The sequence below is a fragment of the Hippoglossus hippoglossus genome, chromosome 8 (assembly GCF_009819705.1).
Source record: "Hippoglossus hippoglossus isolate fHipHip1 chromosome 8, fHipHip1.pri, whole genome shotgun sequence".
NCBI lineage: Eukaryota > Metazoa > Chordata > Actinopteri > Pleuronectiformes > Pleuronectidae > Hippoglossus > Hippoglossus hippoglossus.
The window spans coordinates 15,477,475-15,495,443 of NC_047158.1; the positions used below are offsets into that span (position 1 = coordinate 15,477,475).

At 41.4% G+C, this 17,969-nt stretch overlaps 1 protein-coding gene across 7 annotated transcripts; it reads left to right on the forward strand.

Moving 5' to 3' along the window:
* The first annotated feature begins 287 nt into the window (after positions 1–287).
* LOC117766443 (TOM1-like protein 2) lies at positions 288–15,275 on the forward strand. 7 transcript variants are annotated; one of them, XM_034593456.1, is made up of 17 exons: positions 288–399; positions 4,221–4,305; positions 5,521–5,599; positions 6,098–6,247; positions 6,681–6,815; positions 6,902–7,045; positions 7,289–7,405; positions 8,324–8,457; positions 8,942–8,984; positions 9,400–9,408; positions 9,861–10,032; positions 10,520–10,634; positions 11,071–11,146; positions 11,976–12,050; positions 14,095–14,154; positions 14,720–14,756; positions 14,891–15,275. In XM_034593456.1, exons 1-17 carry the CDS (start codon positions 348–350, stop codon positions 15,034–15,036), a joined length of 1,629 nt encoding a protein of 542 aa, XP_034449347.1. In that variant the 5' UTR covers positions 288–347; the 3' UTR covers positions 15,037–15,275. The 7 variants fall into 7 exon arrangements, with proteins under 7 accessions (XP_034449347.1, XP_034449349.1, XP_034449350.1 ...); XM_034593458.1 differs by lacking the exon at positions 14,095–14,154; XM_034593459.1 differs by lacking the exon at positions 11,976–12,050.
* Positions 15,276–17,969: the final 2,694 nt, after the last annotated feature.

Genomic DNA, 17,969 nt, shown 5'->3' on the forward strand with positions numbered 1-17,969 from the left:
GCTGATGAATATGTCATAACAACACATATGTTAGCGACTAACAAACTAAGATTTCGTGCACCGTTTTTCTCTTTGGTCAAGTATATATTTTGTTAAAGTGAAACATGTATTTCTTTATACATATATACCCACAAATGTATTTTTCGCCATCAAGCACAACGGATATTAACATGTCTAAGAATATGTCTTGAACGCAGCTTCAGTTGCCAAACATGACTGACATCAATTGTAGCCATACGTGACGAGCTCTCCGGACCCGTCGACCAATAGGGATCTCCTGTGGGCGGGACTCCTCCGGGCCTCAGCCTCCGTCACTCCGGGTCCTGAGCGGATTGTTTGTTGTCAAGATGGAGTTTTTACTCGGGAACCCGTTCAGCACTCCCGTGGGTCAGTGTGTAGGTACGTGAGCCTCCCGGTCATTCAGCTGGAGACGTGAGACTTCCTCCACGGCACAGACGTTAAACCTGGGTTTACATTAGGTGTTGTTTTCAACCGGGGTTTATTCACGGTTTAACCGCGAGCTAGCCGGTAGCCTCATCGCAGCAAACGTCATCTGCTCGGGTTGAGCCTCTAGCTAATGTTAGCCTGCTAACCTCCACAACTTAGGGAGCGTTTGTGAGGCCGGTGCTGCACAGTTGTGAGGATTTGAAATGTTTATTTGGAAAAATGTGAATTATACACACACATGTGCAATAACTTATATTCACACACACACTCCACACAGTTAAAGTCGTTACTTCATTTGCAACGAATGTCCCACTGCACCTTTGAATGGATACAGTCTTAGTTGTGTGTTTGTATTATATTTGACCTTTTTATAGTCAGCTCCATCCACCTTGCTTTTATTTTAATTCAGCTATCGCACTGCTGAGCTGACCGGTTTCTTCTTGTCCAACACCCTTCACTGTACCGTTGACTCCATGTTAACTTGCATTATGACAAATTAAACTTACACTAAGTGATTACTGGCACCTACTGAATGAGCTACAGAAGTTAATGTGAAAGTGTCGTCTGGTACTCCTCTCCCTCACTTTGCTTTTGTTTCTTCCTCAGTTTAATGAAATCCTGTGAGGTTCAGTGTTTCTGTAAAGAGGATCCTCCATCTTGGGTTCTGTTAGATCATCTCTGACATTGACTTGCCTCTAATAGCCTTTATCCTCTGTGTTTACAAACTCTCATTTCTGGTGCCAGTGTTTAAGAAGTAGTGTAAACCTTCAACTAGGGCTGGGTAACAAAACAATGTAAATAATTATGGCAATTTCATTTTCATCGATAGCAATATAACAAAGGTTCAATATATATCGATACAATGTTGATCTATGTGCACAGTGAGGAGGTATAACACATAATTGATTGACTTCAGATGTTGTTTATCATATATTTGACTTTTAAAGAAGAGATCAAAACCACAACCTTAACTCAGGAGCAAAACGAGTCTTTAAACATAAAATAAATAATAGTATGACATTTATTATTATACTCCTAGCCCTACATTCCACAGGCATTTCCTTTCCTTTTCTTTTTTTTAGAAATATTTAAACTCCTGCAAAACAGATGTGAACCAAACATCAATTTCTCCATCTGCAGATTTTTGTGTTTAAGTACATGCAGCTGTAAACAGCCGTCACAGAAGCATTTGTTTGTTTATTCTTTTTTTCCCAGCTGTCATAGAGCAAGCTGCTCTTTTATAAATAGCGCACATCTGTGTAGAGGCACAGACTTTCTCAAACTTTATTTTTTCACTTTCTTAAGATAGAAAGTAGATGACCATGCAGAACTTTACTTTACTCATTGATGCAACTTTGTCAGAAAGAACTCTTCTAGACGTAGAGCGCCTGGGTGACCACCTGCTGTGTGCCATGTTGTCCAAGACGGCCCTCAGGCACCAACTTTGAGCATCGTCTCTGGCATTTTACTCACAGTTGTTCTGGGTCAGGCAGTGGGCTGTTTGCAGTACATTTTGGATTTTCCAACTTGTCAGAGATGCCAGGTATCTCCTGATCTTTTTGGTTGAGTTGCTGCACTGTGCACACTTCTACACCCTGCTGTCTGTTTGGCTGTTAAGGCAGCAGGGCGAGGGATCTTACCTGTTTTGATTAAAGAGAGAGAGACAGGCAGAGGAGACACAGAGCAACTGATGGGGGATGCACTGGGTTTTATTCAGAGACAGAGAAGGGGTTAGAGGTAGTGAATGATGTAGGGGAGGGGAGATTCAATAAGTTTCTCTTTTATGTTTTCTCTCATCTTCATGATGCAGCAGAATAGTCAAGGCACTATGGCTGTAAACATAGCGGTTAGGGGCTGTTATCACAGAGAGCTGAAGTAATGAATGTCTGGAAGAGCCAACTTTTGGCAAGCATGTGGTGTGAAACTGCTACTAATCTTGAGCTCTGTACAATAAAAATCAAACAAATAATGTAAAGAGAAAAGATGAGGACAAGTGAAAACTGTTGTTGTAAGGAAAAGTCTTAAAGGATAAAAGATGGAGAGATGGTGCCAGACAGGGACAGGGATTTGTAGCTTTGTTGGCAGTGCATGGCACAGCCTGCCACTGGTTAAAGCCATGTGATCGACTGGCTTCACTGGTGTGATGTAGATTCCCAGAACTCGGGGGATTGACACAACACCACGACTGAAAGCACTCAGCAGGCATATAACTTCATTAGCAAGGCTCTGATTGTTCAGGGTCGTCGTAGCTCGTTCCACATGGAGAGATCAGATATTTTTCCTTCTCTGCCACCCATACTCTACCCTTCCTCGACCTGACAATCCACTTGAGGGGATTACATGGGGTATTTTAGTGGTAGTGGCTGGTTAATTCTTCCAAACTCACGTTTATATATGTTGTGTACAGCCAAACACCAAGACTCAGAGTGCTACTCATGCTGAAGTGCACTTAATTTTCACTCTATTTATGCCAGTCTCTCTGTTGTTGCCCTGTCTCTGACAAGATGATTAGAGGGGGGGGGGGGGGGGTTAGAGCATGAATAAGTCACGGCTATCAGACTTGTCCAACTTTGAGCGTCCCAAAAGGAAGGCAACACAGCCCAGTGAGAGGCTCCTGGTCTGGGCATGACAGCCTGATCAGGGCCCCTGGGCTTCAGAGAGAGGAGCTCCTCCTGTCCAAGCTCAGGAATCCTCTAATGAGAATCTATTGACTGACAGCCACAGGAAGTCAGTCACAGCTCGCTTCAGCTTCTTTTTTGTTTTACTGAAAATCTCACCCCAAGTGACTGCTATCCTGAAAGATAGCAGCATTCACAGACATGATGGATGGATTCAGGGGAAAGGAGAGGAAGGAGGAGATGGAGCGAGGAATGCGTTGATGACTGCAGCGCCAGTTCATCACTGTAGCTTCCCGCAGTCTGGATCACATTATTACTCACCAAAATGCTATTAAATTGTAGGGTGGAGTGTGAAAGGGGGAGCAGGTCTCTGTGGCTGCTGTTTTTCATCTGTTATATCAGTTGACCGACTAAAGATGCAATAAACGTCACTTTCCCATGTTTGCAGGCTTTTACTACAAAGTTATAAAACATGTTAAAGAAGTAATTATTATTTATTATATTTAGTTAACTATCATTTTGTCAAATTTCCCTCAGTGAAAAATCGTCCGTCCTTCAGCTAAAGCAGTTGTCATCAGTGACCGGCTGCGTTCTTACAGGTCAGAGTCAGTTCAGAGTTCACAGAGACGTCACACCACTAAACATTAATGAAGAGGCATGTGCACAAGCTGTTTTCCCAATAATATAAAAATATTCAACTATATGAATATGCCATTATTAAGTGCAATGGATTGGGATCCCACACAGGGTGTTATCTGCCAAAGTTAGAATAGTTTGGTTAGAGAGACTAAAAGCACAGAAAGCTGTCACTACACGCTGACTTGCTTACACAAAAGGTTTTACTCTCAACCTTATGTAAACCAGACGCTGCTTCAATTAGTGTTCATCGACTTAGCACAGGCGACAACTGAGCCTGACTGAAATGCAGCATCATGCTCGCTAGTGAGACAGCTGGCAGTTTGCAAACAGTGGATCAGGTATCAAAGCTAAAGTTTTCTTCAGTGACAAACACAGTCGGCGGATTCCTCTGCCTTAGCATCAGTATTAAAGTCACATAAAAACATTATCTTGGTATCTGAAAATAGCTTCAGTGGAGCTGCAAATGAATCCAAATGTTAATGATATTCTGGTTGAACTGTTTGTGTTTTCCTCCAGAGAGGGCCACAGATGGAGGCCTGCAGAACGAGGACTGGACCCTCAACATGGAAATCTGTGATATCATAAATGAGACAGAAGAAGGGTGAGCTCCTCCCACACGACAGAAAGCCTATTGTTTTCCTGAGGTGTCTCCGACTGAATGAATGAAATTCTTATTCCAGCCTCCTACACTGAAAGATGCCCAGCCTACAATGGTTTATGTGACAGATTCTAATAAACAATTCATTATCAGTACATCATGATCAATTTTATTTAGACACAATTCTTTTTTTATTTTAGTAAGCAATTAAATTCAAGCTTTAAACATAATTATATAAATATAAATGTTGCAAATAGTTTTTGATGAGGCTGCAATTGCTCAATGTACAGTAAAATATGGAGTTCTACTTTCGTGACTTTCTTCTGTAACACCAATAAACCAACTTGTATTGAATCATCAGTAAGATACAGGTGGGCAAATTAAATAGCCACCTGTATAGTCTGATGAATATTTAAAATGCCTTTTTTGGAATATATGTTTTTCCATTTTCCCCTCAGCACTTTTTCCTTGTGCTTTTCACATTCTTCATGCCTACACACACTCATTGTGTTGGCATGCGACGTGGGGCCCTCTCTGTCACACTCAATGACACACACGCAGCGACACAGAAATAGAGAGAGAGAGAGAGGGAGCGAGTTCAGCTTCACAGAACACAGAACTTCTTGTCTTAAAGATGTTTAGCAGGTTAGACATCGTCTGCCTGGCTCCCGAGCTGGACTTGAGGTTCTGCAACTGAAAATTCATTCTACTGTGATTTTAAAAAGTACAATATTTCAAGTTTCTTTGAGTTCCCAAGTCTCTGGCATGGTTATTTTAGGAGTCATGGGCTGAAAAGTTTGGGAACCCCTGTCTTATCACATACTGACCCTTGCAGGGTACCGTCCAAGGATGCTTTATGTACAGTAACTTACATTTTATGCTCTATCACTTATACATAGACAGAAGACAGATAGAAACTTAAACTCGAAAATGTACAAGAAGCTTAGTATTTGGTCTGATCTGCAGTGAAGAGATGAACAGTTTGAGGCAGAAAGCCAACCTGGGCTCTTCATGCATGGACAGCTTTGATCCTGCCTTGGGAGAACCATGGTCACGCAGAACGAAGAAAGGAGAAACAGATGGGGCGACGATACCTCTCGTTCTTAGTCAAGCAGTAACACAGACAGAGCGACTGGCACCTGTTCTTATGGCACAGAAAAATAATTTATTCCAGCAAAGACAAAGATGTTATGCCCACTCTCTGCCGTGTCCCTCTAGGCCAAAAGATGCCATGCGGGCACTGAAGAAGAGACTCAGCGGCAACAAGAACTACAGAGAAGTCATGCTGGCACTAACGGTAAGACGACATATCAGTTGGCGTTGTTTCGTAAAAAGTGAGTCTTGGAGCATTTTGCCATCGTTTGATTCTCAGGAGGCTGTGTCCATGCTGTTGTAGCTTGGCAGTGTGTGATTGTGTGTGTCTGCCACATTAAAAGATTGCACCCTGCATTAAACCTGACCTCACCTGATCTTGTGTTCTTGGTCATTTTATCCTTCTGTGTCTCTTCTCCCAGCCACCGTCGGGATGTTTTTATCCGTCTGATATTGCTCGTCTTTCATTTTCTTTTATAGCAGCCGTGCTTTTTGAGGTGTGTTCTCAGTTCTCAACCCCCCCATGTCTTTGATAGCTCTGCTAGCTAAAAGCCCCCCTGAGTGATGAAAGCATCCTGACTGAGACCTTTTATGAACAGTCCTTCCTGTTCTCCGCTGCCTCACACAGACAAACTTTCATCCTTTGCAGGTTTTTTATTTATTCTGTCAGGTTTTTATCTCTGTTTCATCTCCCTCTCTGCAGGTATTGGAAACATGTGTGAAGAATTGCGGCCACAGGTTTCATGCCCAGGTCGCAAACAGAGATTTCATTGATGGCGTTTTGGTCAAAATCATCTCTCCCAAAACCAATCCTCCAACGATCGTACAAGACAAAGTGCTGTCGCTCATACAGGTATGGAGCTCTCTCTGTTTCTGCTGCTCTTAGTGCTTAGAAGCCAGGTGGTCACTGTATGCGCCACCTCCCAGGTGTTCTGACTGCAGCCCTTAGTGCTGCTATCCACTTACCTGAGATCTGTTCAGCCAGCAGGTGTTCACTCTTTCTATTCCTGCTGTCCTCTAAATATTTATAGGGATTTGTTGGAGGGTAACCAAAGGGACACACCTCTTTTAGCCACTCTTCTTTGTCTGTTTACACCGTCAGTGAGTGTACAATGTCCGGGAGGATGCAAAAGATCCTTGACCATTGATTTATTTTCTCACAGGACAGTAACAAAAAACTCTTTTACTTACACAGTGATATAAAATGATAAAATAACTATTTAATCCTTTATTTTAATTGCACTTTTTAATGTATGTGTGTGTTTTTTTCCTGTGTGTTGCTGCAGGCCTGGGCTGATGCCTTCAGGAGTAGCCCTGATCTTACTGGGGTGGTTCATATTTATGAGGAGCTGAAGAGGAAAGGCATTGAATTCCCAATGGCAGACCTAGACGCATTGTCTCCAATTCACACGCCACAGAGGGTGAGAATAGAGAAAACCACAGACTGCACAAACGCATGCATATTCACACAGTAATATTCTAACAGGTTATTATTTTCTTCCTCCAGGGTACCCCTGAGGTTGACCCAGCAATGATCAAGTACCTAGCCCCTACACCCCCTGCTGCCGCGGCTCCGAAACCTGCCCCGACCCCTGTTCCTGTCCCACAGGTCTCCAACGTGGCCGGTCCCATCACAGCAACAGCTGAACAGGTGACAGGCTTCGACAAGGGACCTTTAACGTACTGTAATTGCTGCCACTAAAGTGAAGTCAGCTTCATTTATTTATATGGCCTGTCAGTCTGTAAATCTTAATCCAGACTTCAGTAATCAAGTGCATGATTTAAAGCAGATTACAAGCTTTCACAACCACTCAGTCTACTGCCTTCAAGAACATCTGCTGCACTGCCGACACTGGACAAGTCCAAAGTGACCTTTGACCCTCTGTGCTTTCAGATTGCCCGGCTGCGCAGTGAGTTGGACGTAGTGAGAGGAAACATCAAAGTCATGTCAGAGATGCTAACAGAGATGATTCCCGGCCAGGAAGGTGCCTCTGACCTGGAGCTGCTGCAGGTTAGATCAATACAATATGAGGTCCAGCTTAACCACACACATGCAACTTCTTCACCCATTACTATGACTTTTCATTATAGTTAATGGACATGATTTTTTTTATGTTTAATGTGCTTTTAAAGTTGCTTAAATCATCAAAACAAATCAAAGTAAGATAATTTGGAGCATTTTTTTGTTCTTTGTATGAGATTATCTGGCAAGAGATCACGATAATAGTCATATTCTAACAGAAATAAGTTGTTAAACGAATTCCCTCACATTATAAAAGGTATTGTACATGACTGAGAGAGCAAAACGCTTTCCAACACTGCATGTCAGATAAAACATTTTGCCACTAGGGGGAGTGTTGTCTTTAGTTTTCAGAAGACATGCTCAACTCCCCCTCAACTTCTCAAGAGTCAGTTGGCTGCGGTACAATTCTTAGAAATGGCAATTAACCAGTGGTATAGAAAGTCCTGGAGAGTTTAATCTGTTGAGACCAAATCCACTCTGGTATTTGTGTCAGCTGCAAGGCTCTGGCTTTGTGCTGAGGAACCCTTGCAAGTTGTAGTTGTTATGTGGAAACTTTTCTGACTTAGATTTGCGTTCTTTTGTTCCCAGTCGATCTTTTGTTCCGAGCAAATATTTCTGACTTGCTCAACACTGAATGTCCTGTAAAAGACATTTACTGTGAAGTGAATTTCCCCATTTCGGACAAAGCTCTCCACCCATTGTGTCGAAATGGAGCCGTATAATAGTGCATCTGTTTGACAAGAAAATGTACATGGTTGAGTCATTAGTCAATATACAATTGCTTATTTGTGTGTGTGTCTGACTCCCCTCTCTACAGCTCTCTTTCTCCCTTTGCTTCTGTTTTGATCTATTGATTTGTCAGTTAATGTATTGATTGATCTGTTGATGTTGTGCCAATCTATCAAGGAGCTGAACAGGACCTGCAGGGCCATGCAGCAGAGGGTGGTCGAGCTGATTTCGCGTGTCTCTAATGAGGAAGTGACCGAGGAGCTCCTCCACGTCAACGACGACCTCAACAACATTTTCCTCCGCTATGAGAGGTAAAGTCAACAGAACAAATCGGAATTAGTTCCTTTTGCAAATCACGGACAGAAAAGACATGATTTTTTTTTCTCACGGTGCTTTGATTGTTGAGTTATTTTATGTAACTCATTAGAACTTTGTGTTGTGATGTTTGGTAAGAAACCAGTTAGGCTTGATATTTTTACTGGCCCTAAGACCAAGACTTAGGCTGATGAATTTAATCAATAAATAATTGTTGGTGGTCAAACAGCATCTCAAACCTTGAATTTAAAGATGACGCTGTGTGATTATACCTCAGCATATCAATGTTTTTTAATTTGATATTTTGGAGTTAGACATCTACTTTGAAGCACTGTGCAACTCATTAAAATAAATATATAAATCTGGCTTCAAACTGCTTAGATGTCTCTTTCATGAAGTTTCTGAAGATGAGAGATGCGTAAACATTTGAAGCCCACAAAGGATGTGATAAAACACTCAAAGGTTCTGTGCTGTTCACAGGTATGAGAGATACAGGTCGGGTAGAGCCGCACAGAACAACGGGGTAAGTACCATCAATCGCATCTCCACGTGCAAAGACTCTGTTGTGATTGCTTTTAGCATGTTTTCAGAAACATTTTGATGCAGCTACATCGTCTGTGGCACTTTGTCTCACATTCCGGTTGCTATGAGAGAAGTTTCCATCATAAAGGAGTTCACATAGCCATTTGTTGTGTTTATTTTACCGTGTCAGTATCTGAATTCATAATTACTATTTGCTTATATTATAATAGCATATACATGCAATTTTTGCTTTGCAAAATAGGAACATGTTCCAATCTGCTATTTAAAGTGTACATTTGGCAGTATCAGCGATTTGCCTAGAGGACTGAAGCACCTCACACTACATCCCACATAGCTGTTTGTGTTTGCGTTCCGTTGATCTTTCTGTGTGCTCTGTCTGTTTGTGTTGTGGCCAGCTGACGGAGGCAAGTATCACACCAGCACCGTGTTCAATCCAAGCCAGAGAGCGGGGATGAACAGAGTGATGAATGTTAACACGTCTGTTGTATGGAGCAAATGCTTAGACCCATACGATGTGTCAACATCAGTAGCACTGTGAAACTAGATAATGTGCAGTGTCCTCCTCCTTGCCTTCTGTCTTTCACATCTGAAGCCTTGCACACTGTTTATTCACCCCCTGTGTTGTTCCTGTGTCTAGCCTCCACTCCACAGCTACTGACCCACAGTGTTGTCCTAGATTGTGTAAATTGTCAATCCTGTAGCATTTTAGTAGCTTTAAATTGTTTCCTCTGCAACAAACTCGTATACTTCCAACTCTCTATTTGCTGCCAGAACTTTTGTAAAAGCTCATAAGTACTTCATGCACCCATTCAGTATTGCTGACAGTCACCTTTCTCTCCCCCTCTTCCCCTCCCAGATGTTGAATGAGGCCACAGAGGACAACCTGATAGACCTGGGCCCAGGCTCCCCTGCTGTGGTCACGCCCAGGAACACATCCAGCCCTCCACCGCGCTCCACTGCAGGGGCCACTGCCTCCCCAGCCCATAACCCCACCACAGCATCGCTGTCCACCACACTAGCTGGCCTAGGTAAGAACAGAATGATATTATGTTCCAGTGGGTAGGAAAATTGTACATGGGAAAAAAAGGTTGCTAACCTGCACATACAACTGTCGTTTACACCTACTCTCATTAGAGGTGTAACATCCATTCCCTCCTCCGGAGTCTCTGCAGATTTGCCAAAGGAGAAGCAGCAGAGTATAAAAAGGCTCATAATCTGGTTGCTAATGGGAAATAAGCCGAGCAACATAACTAACTGCTTGCACCTCTGAGGGTCTCCTGGAAATCTTTGCAGACTTGAGAACTCTGGTTAAAGCTGAGATATATTGCAATTCTTATTTTGTGGAGTAGACACAGCCACATTCTGCTGAATTGAAGAGTTGGGTCAAACCAGTCTGTAATCCTGAAGATGATTAATCTGCTTTTTCATCCCTTTTCTTATGTTTCTCAAAATCTTTCTTCATAATTCTCAATTTCCCCCCATTTTCTCCTCTCTTCTGTCACCATCCCACTTAAGATGTAGGTTCAGACAGCGTGAGTGGGACCCTGTCGTCTCTACCAAGCCACAACCGGGATGACTTTGACATGTTTGCCCAGACTAGGAGTAGCTCTCTGGCTGAACAGCGCAAGAAGTAGGTCAAGATTTCATTTTGCTTCTGGGGCAGCCCAGGTCCTCTTACGATGTTATTCAGGGTATCATTTATTTCAATTAAATAGTTATTCATAGCCACCTTTTAATAATAAAATACACACGTGGGCACTTTTATACTGTAATGGCATCCATGTTTTTTTTCTCACTGTCCCTTACTCTGCCCCTTATCTCCTAAAGAGAGCTATTTCCTTTGTTAGTATATCCTAGGATGATCTCCGAATACTTTAAGGGGGGTGGATTTTAATCTGGCATTTTCCCCTCATCAAAAAATGACACAGAAGACAGGTTTTTTTTATTGTTTAACTAAGAAAAGTCTTGTGGGATCAATCTTTTATGATGTAACCTTGCGTTGGCATTTTCTATTTTTCTGCTTCAGTGCCATATCTTATCTATTTTGTTTATGTTTTCATGCACAGTGTAAAGTATGAGGACCCGCAGGCTCTGGGTGGCCTGGCCTCAGCTTTGGATGTGAGACAGCAGAACGCAGGAGGGGTAAGTACAATGAAGCATGTCGTTGATCCAGTCTGTCCTTAGGCGTCGGTCACTCCTTGCATGTCATGGTCTGTTATACTGTTTGTCCTACAGTGACTTTTGTGCTGTGTGCAGTGATACTTGAACTTTGAACAGAGGTTTAGGTTTGTGACTTGATTTTTCTAGGTCTGATTAGCTAAAATAAATATCCTACATGTAGCTATTCAGGTAAAAGCATTGATATGAGTTTGGTGAGTAGGTACTCAAAATAGGAGCAAAATGTCCGAACATGCAGTTTCTATATCTAAACCAGTGGACATGGAATCGGGTTTTGCACTCTTCAAAATAGATATCAGCTCTTTCATGGTCCAGTGTCTGTTCTACCTTTACAGTTTGCACAGAAAGTCAAACCCAGAAGTCACGTGTTAGTTTCAATATTTTTCGAGTTGGTCTCCATGTCTGTGCACACGTTGCAATGCATTTGCATGGTTATCTCTGGGTACACAGATTCTGAAACCTGAGCTGACACAATCAAACACATACTGACACACACAAGCAGACAAACAGTGGTGATTGCACATACCATCCCTTTTTTTAGTTACCTCAGGTGCCCTGTTTCTACTACAGTATTTTTCTTTATTTATATATTTTCCTCATTTTCATCTTTATGGAATGAACCTTTCGCCATTTTATTTCTTCTCTTCATTTTTTCTTCTCTTGAAGTGAAAATCTTCTCTTACATATTTGACCTCTCCTCTGTCTCTCTCTCTCTGCACTGTATGCTATGCTGTTGTTAGGGGCCTGCTACCTTTCTTCTCTTGTGTAAGGTGTTGTTCTGTTGTTGATTCAGCTGAGGGTAAAAGGGGATGATAACCCAGCAGATCAGGAGCTGCCCATAGACAGCTGGCTTATTACCCAAGGAATGGTGAGGACTCCATCCTCAGTGTGTCCTCCTAATAACCTCCCCTCATGTCCAACATCACCCCCAACCTCCTCCAGCATCATCATCATCATCCATGCACTTAATTTTCAGTTTCATCTTACTACTCTGTCCTAGAATACTCAAAAGATGACCAAGAATAACAATGTTTCCCCCCTTAAGACTACCCACTCCATATCTAGTACAGTTATACTCTAGTGTTGGGCAATATGACAATACATTGAGACGATAGGGATTCGTCAACTGGTTCTAATTTTTCTCTCTATTGTTTATTGGTTGTAAGCAGTAGTTAATGGTACAAACACGAAACCTGAACAGTTTTGTGGTAATACTGATTGGACTGAATTTTGCATGATGAAGTATCTTCATTTGGTATTTCATTCACCAGATTAGTCAAAAACAGATTTTCTTTTCCAGAAAATGAATAATCATGATGCACAGCGATATCTGATTTCTTTTTGCATATTGCTCACCTCTGTTGTATTTTATTGACCTTATTATTGTGATAATTTCCACATTACTATATCCTCTATGGATGAACTAATACGCTTAACTGGTCCCAAGGAGCATCCATCAGCTAGATCCATCTTCTAACAGTCATACACTAAAATAGCAGAGGAGTACAGATACTTTCACTACACAGCAAAGTCCATATCAACAAAGGGGATTACTGTTAAAGTACCGATGACATGTCTTCCAAATTATAAGAGAAGGTTTGCTGTGTAGTGTTGAGTATTTGTGAGCTGTTCTCTAACGGTCTGTGATTACACATTCAATGTTATTAATGTCAACCTCACATGTTTCACTCTCTAAAACACAAATAGATTGACTAACAGATAAATCACTAGATCCAACATCTGTTAAGAGTCTAACAACTAAGTTGCTGTTTTGACTGAATGTTTGAGTATAAAGAATGAAACGTTTGTCACTGTTATTTAGAGTCATGACAGGGACACACATCTTATTTTGCACTTCTCTACAACACTGTCTGCCCTTTTCACACAGCTGCATGCATTGTATTTTTTTTCTTCTTCCTGTGAATGACTTTCACTGCCCCACTGCCTTGGCCTCTCTTTTGATTTGTCCCTTCTCTGCGTCAACTGTGACGTCACGAGGAAACCACGCAAGTGTTTTTATTACAGGGCCTCAGGAGAAAGGGTTTTTTGTTGTCTCTATTCCACTTTGATATCAGATCAGTGTCAAAATTGATTCTTTACACAGGCAGTGAAAGGATGAGGAGGATTAGACTTATTTAGCAGGAAATTTATGGATTTTCTGCTTTTTTTAAACAAAAAGCATGCAAGCAACTTTTCTAATTTCCCTAACTGTTGCTCCTGGACTTTTTTTTTATCATGGCTAAAATATTTTTTAGCCATGATAAAAAGTTATCTTTTTTTCCATTTCCCAGCAGTCCTGATTGTTGCCCAATACCTACATAAGCACAAATGTACACCATCCACTCTAACATGGCCTCCATCATCACAGTCACTGCATGCCATGCGGCATCGCTCAGGCTATGTGGTGTGTGCGTGCCCCAAGTTTTTGTGTATGCTGTGGGATTGCCCTGCTCCTCGACGGTCCCTGTGCTTTCAGCTTTTCCCGTCCAATCAATCTCTTAATCACGTTCTAGCGATTTGCTCATTAACTAATGATGTGGAATGATTAACACTGCTGTGTGACATTAGCCGGCAGCTGTTACGCCATGTCAGCTCTACAGAACTAATGAGAACAATACACAACCTGGAAACTCCTGTTCCCTTAGAAGACAGCTGAGTAGCAGATTGTTGCACTTGGTATAAAAAAAGTAAGAGCACAGAGTCGAGAGGGGCTGAGTGTTGGCAGTTGTTTTTGTTCTCATTTTGATTTGTTTCATTTCTATCATCTTCCCTTTTGAGCCTTTGGTGATTTCTATTGTTATTTGTGTTTGTGTGTTATATATTTTTTTTGTTTTTGTTGTTTTCGGTTGGGTGTGTTTCTCTTGTGTGGCTTTGGTGCTGCCCCTTGGTTTGTCCATGGCTTTGCTCCATAGATCCCTGTATCGCAGTCCTCTGTCATGGATGACATAGAGGAGTGGCTCTGTGCTGACGTGGTGAGACTTCTTTACCTTGATTTATATCTTCTTCGCTTCTTTCTCTCCTACCCTCACTTTTTTTTTTTTTTTATATATATAGCACACTTTATCCATCCATCTCATAACTGAATACGTTAAGGTTTAGTTTCCTTTAACTTCACTTCTTTTCATTCACCGTAACCCAACTTATTTCCACCAATGACTGATAGAGAATGGTTTATTATCGTGAGGTCTGGTCCCCTTCAGCTAACATGGCACTAATATGTTCAGAGAGATGATATGATCTTTACATATGCATGTGAAGGTTGTGAAGTTGGACTCGAGAAAGCTTCTTGTTGCATCCAAAAGTGTGTGAGGGATGCATGACTGACTGATGGATTTTTCTTGAGCGACTTTGTATCGATCAGTCTCTGTGTGAACTTGACAGGCATTCGAGTGGTATGACGTCTTTGTATATCAACTTATCATGTTGCTCAATGTATATTAAAGATTATTTCGGTCTTTTGAAAAAGAGACTTTTCCATTAATAATAGTTTCTACAAACTTGTGCATTTTAACGTTTTACTTTTTTTCTTTTTAATAGAAAGGGGATGCCACTGAGGAAGGGGTGACCAGTGAAGGTACAGACTCAGACAATTGCATATGTTCCACTAGCTCAAACATGTAGAAGGTTTTATTAATTCCCCCCCCTCCACTAATTCATCAATACAACGTTTGCAGGCGACTGAACATGAGCAAAATCTATTAATTTCAGAGTTTGATAAGTTCCTGGAGGAGCGAGCGAAGTCTACAGACACCGTCGCATCTCCCACGGGAGCTAACCCTGCTCAACCAGCCCGAGCCCCTGCTGGCTCCCACAAGAAGGCTGAACGGACGGAAGACGCCCTGTTTGCCTTGTAGACTGTTCTCAGAGAACCTTGATGTCTCTCCAGGGCACCTAAAGGTTCTCGACCCAGATGACTCCCCAGCCAGAGAGCCTCTCCAGTCCCATTTCACAGCTGACTGGCAGTGTTGTTGCAAGATCTCTGCTCTGCTTTGTCATTCTCATGCCACAGTGTTGCTCTAACATACATTACTGCACTACTCCTTTGCATTTAACTATAAATGCATGTATTAATCTGTAAGTGTGGGATGTATAGTCCTCGCAGCTCTACATCTCACTTGTAACACGCCACCAAAGGAAGACGATCTAATTTGTCCGATGTGGTTTTAAAAAGAGGTAAATTACTGCGAGACGAATCACTGCAGGTCCATGCATTTGAGTCAGTATGGAGGCATACAGTTATGACAATATTGTGATGTGTTACTACATTCAGCTAATTGCTAATTTATGCATTTATTGTTTTAATGGTTTTTTCTGTACTAGCGCTGTTGTTATTTAGCGTTTTAGTCTTTTAAAACTGAAATATGTGCAGAATGGCAATGCGTCGTATTACCCAGTTTGCCTGAGGCAATGTAGAGAAAATAGCTAGCAGGCAAATTCTGCTACCTGTGAATATAATAGTTAAATCACAGCTAATCGCGATGGGTGTATGCCAGCGTTTCTTTAACCAAAGGGAATTAAAAAAAAAAAAAAATTCTAAACCGCAGTAGTTATGATTCTCTGCTATGTATTTCGAATAGCTAAGGGGAAGGAACATGCACATTGATTTTTTTTTTGTCCTATGAAAAGACAACAAATGAACAAAGACAAATATGATATCAAACACTTGTAGCCATTCCAAAGACGATGAAGGCTTTAATGACCAACTAGCACTTACTGTTGCCTGTCGAACAATAATCACATCCGGGCATAATAAATGTTAAGGGATCATGACCATTTTCCTTCCCCTGCTATGATTCATGTCTGTGCACTTTGAAGCAAAAACAAATCTGTATTTTGTCCTTTGTGTTTACAAGATGGTTACTATTTTTCTAGGGGAGGGGGAAATGGTCTGTAGATTGACTTCGTTTTGCACAACATAACTTTTGTAACTGTGTAACTGCAGCTCTTGTACCCACAGAAGTGGAGAGATTAACTGTCAACCGTATGATTGCAAAACCTTAGAGTATTAGGAATTGCATATAAATGCAAGACAAAAAATCTTTGCGCAGACGTCATACCTGACCAAAAGACTCAAAGTGTTGCTTACAATAATGCGCTGATGTAAAGGATGTATTCAAATAAGTAGATCTTCACTTACTCTATACTATGTAATCTATACACCTCAAAGTACAGGAATCCTTTGTTTCTGTATCTGGTTAAAAATGTATCGGCTCATTAAATCCAGACGTCAGAGAGATTTATCAATTATTTGATCCCCTGATTGTATTTTTATAGATCATGTAAGACAAAAAAAAAAATGTTTCTGCCATTTGATCTTTTGTGGTTTCAGGCTGAAACATGCAGCAAACAAACACTTATTTGATTTGGGCCATCAAAGACATATTTTCACGCTCAGTGTATTTTCACTCTGGTGTGATTCATCTGCTGTTGTTGGAGCAGCTGCCAAGGATTTGTGTGATTGACTGATTTCAGCAAAGCAGCTCTGATTTGAGTTTGCCTTTGGTGTACTTATCACACTTTGAGGCAAAAAAACAATCCCATCTTCGTTCCAGCTCTTTTGCTGATGCTCTGTTTTGTTTTAAAAAAAATTTTCTCCTTCAGTCCATTTAAGACCAAAGGCCTCATCAATCAGAGGCAGTCCAATTAAAACTCCTCCTAAATTGTGAAAGTCTAATTAAACTTTCCTTTTATCCGTTGTCAGTATAGTCCTCCCGCTGGGGGGAAAATATTCATGAATTATTTTGTGTACGTAATCATAACGACTAAATATTTTATTACGTATTAGTTGAGAAGAAAATAAAGATTAATGAGCTTTAACTGTCTTAAATGCAGCAAGATCACATGTAGGTTCAATATGGTTGCCAGGTAACTGAGATGATAGCGTTAAATCGGCAATCAACCATTGTGTTATTTTTGAAAACAGTTACTAAAAATGTAACAGGAGATCCTTTAAAAGGGAACTTTTCTCTGTGTTTGTGTGTTTATGTATCTCTGGACCTGTAACAGAGTGTTTTGTGTTACTTGCTTTTATGAAGCTTACGTCCTTATGGCAACATGTATTCCTCTCAACATGGTAACTGAATGTCTTTTTAATACTGACGAGACGGAGCATTTAGTGGATATGTTGTGGACGCGGCAGGGAGAGGGGCTTGACTTCTAACCGTGGGGCTCCTGTGTCTGTTTGGCTGTGCCGCCTGCTGCCATTACTGATGGTCAGATTTTTGTTTGACCTAATGCACGTATATAACTGCCCAATAAAACACTAGCAATGTGTGACCTCTACCTCACAACTGCGTGTGGTTATTTTCCATTGAAGGTGTCTGTGTCAATTTCTTTTGTCTTCTTCACGCTGGTGCTGATGCAACCTGGCGTCAACCTTTCACTGCACTGGTCATAAACTATCACATGAGCCTCTCACCCCCCCTCCCCTCCCATCTGGTGGTTAGTGTGCAATCCATCCATTCTGATCCACATGCAAAATGTAAACAAATTCTGTTCTGGCAAATTTGTTTTGGTTTTGTTTTTTAAAAGTCACATGTTGCACACCTCCACGGTCAGGTTTCTCCAGATCTAATCTGAGACTTTACACAAACGCACCACACAAGGTTTCTATATCACTCCACTTCCCTAATGCAAACAACAACTTTGCGGTGCTTCTCTAGGTCACTGACCTACTTCCCCAGTGAGCCTTTGTGGGTGTCCACCTTGGGTTGAAGTGCAGCACGTTCATGCTATAGTTTACTGATGCTGATCTGAGAAGCTTGCACCGCCCATGTTTGTATTATTA